The sequence below is a fragment of the Ochotona princeps genome, chromosome 11 (assembly GCF_030435755.1).
Source record: "Ochotona princeps isolate mOchPri1 chromosome 11, mOchPri1.hap1, whole genome shotgun sequence".
Lineage (NCBI taxonomy): Eukaryota > Metazoa > Chordata > Mammalia > Lagomorpha > Ochotonidae > Ochotona > Ochotona princeps.
In genome coordinates, this window is record NC_080842.1 from 24,083,211 (window position 1) to 24,090,067 (window position 6,857).

A 6,857-nucleotide genomic window follows, 5' to 3' on the forward strand; every position below is an offset into this window, starting at 1 on the left:
TGAAGCCAGGAGTCAGGAACTTCACTGGTCTCCCGTGTGGCTGCAAGGGCCCAGTCTCTTGAGCCATCTTCCACGGCTTCCCAGGCCACAAGCAGGGAAGTGGATCAGAACTGGAGTAGCCAGGATTTGAACCAGCACCCATACGGGATGCTGATATTGTAGGCTGTGGCTTAATTCTTGAACATCACAGCACTTATTACCTTTGTGTGAACATCACATGAATTTTATTTTTCTGAAAAGGAATAATAATATTCAGAAATAGATACTAGTTTATTGTTCCTGTTTACCCTTTAATTAGAAGATTATTTCATTTTAAAAGATGGAAAGATTGGCAGCAGCTTTCTCATCCCTTCCCCAGTCCCTGACCCTCCCATCCTAATCATGGTTCACATGGGCTTGCGACCTTCTCAACTGTGCAAACATTATCAAAAATAACTCTATTATGAGGGAAAAAATTACAGCCACACACGTTTTCTCAGATGTGAGGGAAGAGATGTTGGCTGAGGGAAGTAGCTGAGGCAGCTGGGGGGCAGTAGGATACCTGCAGGAGTGCAGAGGGTAAAGCCTGCAAGGAGGACATGTACAAGTGTACAACACCTATATTATAAACATAGCCAGTAGTAATCTTTTTTCCCTTTTTCTTTTAAAAGTCTTTTTTTAGATTCAGAGTTACAGAGGGAAAGGAAAACACAAATGGTCACAGTGGCTGGGGCTGAGCCAGCCTAAGGCCAGAGCCAGGAGCATCTCCCAGGTCCCCCAAGTAGTTGCAGGGGCCCCCACACTTGCACCCTTGGCTGCTGGTTTTCCCACCCCAAAGCAGGGAGCTTGAGCTGGGCCTTGAGACAGCACCCATATGGCACAGCTGTGTACCAGGCAGCACTATGCTGACCCCTGTCAACTATAAATCTAGAAAAAGTGGACAGTGGAGTGGACTATATAGTCTTTCCACTGAGGAGCTTCCATGTTAAAATATTTTTTAAAGTGAGGGTATCTTCATGTATACATTTAGAAAATTCTGTAAAACGTTAAATAGAGGGCCCGGCAGCGTGGCCTAGTGGCTAAAGTCCTCACCTTGAAAGCCCCAGGATCCCATATGGGCGCCGGTTCTAATCCCGGCAGCTCCACTTCCCATCCAGCTCCCTGCTTGTGGCCTGGGAAAGCAGTCGAGGACGGCCCAATGCATTGGGACCCTGCACCCGCGTGGGAGACCCGGAAGAGGTTCCTGGTTCCCGGCATCGGATCGGCGCGCATCGGCCCGTTGCGGCTCACTTGGGGAGTGAATCATCGGATGGAAGATCTTCCTCTCTGTCTCTCCTCCTCTCTGTATATCTGGCTTTCCAATAGTAATAAATCTTAAAAAAAATAAATAAATAAATAGAAACTAAATCTTCTTTGCTGATTAATTTTAAAAATCATACAGAATGACAAGATGGAGAGGGATGTATTGTCACAAAGATGAAGGTTTGTAGTAGATCTGAAATGTGGTGTCAGTGTTAATGTACTAATTAGTATCTTTTAAATCTTGAAATAATTTTTAATTTGCTTAGTACAGTTTTCCCTGTCTAGTTACACCTCGTGTTTCCTTCCAGAGAAGAAAGCAAAATGAAGACATGTAACTAGCTGTGAGAAACCAGGAAGAGCCGTGGTTTGATTTGCTCTGCGTGTAGGACGCCTGTTTTCTGTTTTACAGCCTTTCAGAATTCTTGCTTACAAATAAAGCAGTTTGCCTGTGCTAACAGCTGTAGAAATCATGTACACATTATTTTTCATACCGAAAGATGAGGGGATATAAACTAGGTTAATTTTCTTTCCAAAAGGAATACTTCCCAATGTAAAGGAAATATCAGTACGGTATTGGTAACCACACTCATGAAACTAATAGCAAGTTTCCCATCCTGTGCTTCCCCCTCCACACACAGCTTGATGAGGAGTTAATGAGGTAATCAGTGATACATGGGAGACTTCTCACACGATTATCAATTGCAAGTACCAACGATAGACTCTCTGGAGGCTTAGGTTCCTTAATTCAGTTCCTTTGTCAACAAAAGTAGAAGAGCCATAATCTTCACAATCGGAAGGTTTTTTAAATCATGTAATTCTTGCTCAGCAAACAGAGCCACTAGCTCTAGTTCGGTAAGACTTCAGTAGGACTCTTCTAAGAAAACTGAGAAAAGGGGCATTTTAGGTTGAAGGAGTGAAGGTGAACAACTCCCTCCATTACTAAGCCAGAATGTTCTGGACAATTGTACCAGCTTCTAGCCCTTTGGAATTGCTGAGGAATGCTGGGAATGGAGCCTCAGAGTGAAGAGGAGGAGGTAAAGCTGATAGGAGTGGAGGCAGAGGTGAGGGACAGTGCTGGAGCGGAGGCGGAGGTGAGGGACAGTGCTGGAGCGGAGGCGGAGGTGAGGGACAGTGCTGGACCTGGAGCGGAGGCGGAGGTGAGGGACAGTGCTGGAGCGGAGGTGAGGGACAGTGCTGGACCTGGAGCGGAGGCGGAGGTGGAGGTGAGGGACAGTGCTGGAGCGGAGGTGGAGGTGAGGGACAGTCCTGGAGCGGAGGCGGAGGTGAGGGACAGTGCTGGACCTGGAGCGGAGGCGGAGGTGAGGGACAGTGCTGGAGCGGAGGCGGAGGTGAGGGACAGTGCTGGACCTGGAGCGGAGGTGGAGGTGAGGGACAGTGCTGGACCGGAGACAGATGAGGGACAGTGCTGGAGCGGAGGTGGAGGTGAGGGACAGTGCTGGAGCGGAGGCGGAGGTGAGGGACAGTGCTGGACCGGAGGCGGAGGTGAGGGACAGTGCTGGACCGGAGGCGGAGGTGAGGGACAGTGCTGGACCGGAGGCGGAGGTGAGGGACAGTGCTGGACCGGAGGCGGAGGTGAGGGGCAGTCCTGGACCGGAGGTGGATGTGAGGGACAGTCCTGGACCGGAGGCGGAGGTGAGGGACAGTGCTGGACTGGTTGGTGCTCGTGGTTCACCATGTGTAAATACAGACTGCCTCATTGTTCCATGGAATTCTAAACACTACAATATAATACATTTTATGTACATTTTATCACAATACAAAGAAGAAAAAAAAGATTGCGTAAAGAAAACTTGTCTGTAACTAAATTCATAAAGCTGATTTTTTACATTTGAATCTTAATACAGATCAGTACTCTGATTTGAAGTAAAGGTCATTTTTGCTTCAGAGAAAGTTCTGCTCAATAAATTATAAAACATAACTAGAGATCGATTCCCTGAGTTATTCCTTTTTCAGTGGTATCTGAAAATCAGATGAGAGCAATTCTTCCACCTTTTTATGTAAGGAAAATTTGTAACTAAAATTAGAGACTACTCTTACCAAATAATATTAAAGAAAAGCCCATGTTGAATACTGTGCTGATTTAGCCAGTTAGTTTATATATCCTTTTAACTGTTTTATAGTCTTCAATAATTGGTTTTCAAGCTTTAATGCTTTTCTCCCTAAAAGTAAATATTATACAGGATCATTAGTATGTAAAACAGTACAAATACTGCAAATATATTTGTGCTGCTAAAAATTAATGGGAAACTAAGAGCTCTCTGCATGGCCATCCTTGGTGTCTTTTCAAAATGAAGGTTGCCACCTCGTAATTGACAAGCATAGATATTTTGTGGTCATTTTTAAGGTTTACACTGGACTCAACATTAAAATTCCCAATATGTTACTTCAACTTAGAGTAACTTCTATAAGAGTTGAGTAGAAGAGAGGTTATACCAAAAATGAACCATCCAATCAATGGTGGTTTGGTTAACTTTAGGGTAAGCAGAAACGCTTGAAATTTTCTGAAAGCATATTATTCAAATGATTTAAGTGACTGGGTCCCTGCAGCACGTGGAAGAACTCCGCATTGAGTTCCTGGCTTCGGGCCTTGCCTGGCCCTGCCCTGGCCGTTGCAGGAATTTAGAGAGTAAAGCAGCAGGGTGTGTGAGTGTGGGTGTGTTGTGGGGGGTCTGTCTTTTGAGTACTTTTTCTTAATGTGTAAAATCTTTGTTACTTAATGAGTATTTAGTGAATGTTAGAAACTTTTTCATTCTTAAAAATGATTCTTCAATGAATTGCTTGTCTCAAATGAAGGCTTTACTGAAAAGGCTTGAAGCTGTGAAGCCGACCGTTGGCATGAAACGCTCAGAACAGCTGATGGATTACCACCGCAACATGGGTTATCTCAATCCGGCTCCAGCCTCTAGACGCGTGAGATCCATGCTCGGACAGTACAGCCCGCTAAGTAAGCAGATTCACCAGGATATTATACTTGTTTGTATCTTTTATCCTTTTTTAAAAAAATAATATGTATAACTTAGGTACTTCTTCTAGAGTTTGAAAATTAACTTCTAGAATGTATTCTATTTTTTTACTGGCATGTTTTACTTTGTGCTAGTTCCCTTGAGTTCATTTACATTTCAGTTTACATTTCATTTATTTCTTGGATTATAGAGGAGAGACTTTTAATTTGAATAATTTTTATTAAAGGAAGAAATTAAAAAATATTTCAGAAGGAGGAAATGAATGTGTTTTTTTTCAAAATTGTTGGAGCATTCCTTCTGGCTAGTAAGAATTACTGCTAATATCTTCCAGCCATAATGTATTCTTTTTCTTTCTCATTAGGTAACAGAAACAAAAATCAGTGAACTGTTATGCTTGGAATTAGCAAGCATAATAACTTCTGATATGATAATGATAGATGATTAGATAAACACTTAGTCAGATGTGAACCCAAAAAAACATACAAATGGAATGACCATTTAGTGCCAGGGTATTCAACATCTAGAAGGACCACTTTGCAGAGATCTGTGTATACATTTATGTGTGTATCCAAGCCATAAATATATGTGTATATGTATATGTGTATATACACACACAAACACACACACACACACACACACACAAGCTAATAATAGATGACTTGAAACCACTTATAGTGCTACAGGCTTCCTAGTGTTCATATGAGACTTAAATACTTAACTGACTAGTAACTTCATTTTGTATGAAGATTATCTATTTATTTGAAAGGAAGAGTTATGGACAGAAAAGCAGAGACAAAGAGAAATCTTCCATCAACTGGTTTACTCCGCAAATGGACAAATAACCAGCGCAAGGCCAGGCTTAAACCAGGAACCCAGAACTTCTGTCCTGATCTCCCACATGGGTGACAGAGGCCAAAATGGGGTATCATCACGGATTTCCTAGGCACACTGGACAGGAGCTGGATTGAAAGGAGAGCAGCCGGGACTGGAGCCAGAACTTACATGAGATGATAGCATTGTAGGAGGTCACTTAACCGGCTGAGCCACAACACTGGGCCCTACTAGTAATTCCATTTAGTCATTCTGCAAGCATTGCTTCCTTGGATAATAGCTAAGAGAGGGTCTTGTTCTAATTCCCACATTTAATATTGCACCTTGGATATAACAAGTCATTTAATAAGTATGCACATGGTGTACACAGTAGGGGTACAAACAAAAAAGTTTTTTGTTATTGTTGTTATAGTTCACTTGCAACATTTAAGAAATGCTCTATTTTTGATTTAAAAAAAAGAGAGAGAGATTGATTGATTTGGAAGACAAGAGGAATAGAGGTATCTTCCATCCTCTGATTTACTCTCTGGTGGCTAGGGCGGCCAGGCTGAAACCAGGAGCCAGGAACTCCATTTAGGTTTCCTTGTGGTTGGTGGTGTCCAAGCGCTTGAATGATCTTCGCCTGCTTTCTCAGGCACATTAGCAGACCACGGGATTGCAAGTAGAGCAGCCAGCACTCAAACCAGCACTCCTTTGTGGGAGGCTGACCTTAAAAGTGGTAGTTTAACCTCAAGTGCCACAATGCCAGCCCCTGAGAAGCTTTTAAAAATGTTTATCTTCACTAAATTTCATGAATCAAAACTCCAAATCTGGGGCCAGCTTTGTGGCATAGGGCATTTAGGCTCTGCTTGCAGTGACATCATCTCATATGGGTGCCAATTTGAGTGGTGCGGCACCAGCTGCTCCACATCTAATCCAGATCCCTGTTTATAGCCTGGTAGAGCAGTGGAGGATGGGCGCCTGCACCCACATGGGAGACCTGGAGGAAGCTCCTGCCTCCTGGCTGCAGATCTGCTCAGCTTTGACCATTTGAGGAGTTGACTAGTAGATGGAGAATCTCTTTCTGGCTCTCCTTTTCTCTGGAACTCTGACTTTCAAATAAGAATAAATTCCAAATCTGGCCATGTTTGTTATTACACTTTCAGGTTGCACAGAAACTCTGAAGTCCTTCTTAGTCAAGAGTCATTGCATTAGCCTCTCAGGCTATGAGATAGGGAAGAAAGTCTTGTCTGGACTTCAAAGTTGTGGGAGGGACTTGCCAGGCATTCATATGTGTGTCTAGTTCAAACCAAGTTCTTTCTTCTTCGTGTTTTCAGGAGGCGCTTCCAGGACCTCCAGTGCAACCAGCGCTCTCAGCTCTAAGACTGAGCGATCGGCATTTGACAAGCCCAATGGCCTGTTGCTGAGGCCTAAACCCCCTAATGTCCGTACAGCTTGGTTATAAACCTTCTCTTCGCTTTAAGTGTTGTTCATACAAGTTTTATTCTTCAATAAATGCCCTTGTGTATTACTGTAATTCTCTGTATAAACATCTATAATGCTGCTTTAAGCAATTTAAAATTTGCAGTAAATTGTAGCATGTTATTCAGTGCAGAATTGTCTAGAGGACAATTTAATGTGAAAAGCGTTTTTCAAATGAGGATGTATTTATATGGAATGTATATGTATTTAATGGAGAAGTGATAGTATGCATGAGTATTTTCTCAGGACAGAAGTTATTTCGGTTGTCTAGGTGACAGAATGGTGTCCATTAATGTCATC

General features: G+C 42.9%; 1 protein-coding gene across 1 annotated transcript in view; it reads left to right on the forward strand.

Annotated features, from left to right (window-relative positions):
• CFAP97 (cilia and flagella associated protein 97) overlaps window positions 1-6,558 on the forward strand; it is a 28,580-nt gene extending 22,022 nt beyond the window's left edge. Inside the window, exons 4-5 of the mRNA XM_012931391.2 lie at window positions 4,096-4,246; window positions 6,413-6,558. Of these exons, the coding sequence (XP_012786845.2) occupies window positions 4,096-4,246; window positions 6,413-6,540 (279 nt within the window). The 3' untranslated portion in view covers window positions 6,541-6,558. The remainder of the gene's footprint in view (window positions 1-4,095; window positions 4,247-6,412) is intronic.
• Window positions 6,559-6,857: the final 299 nt, after the last annotated feature.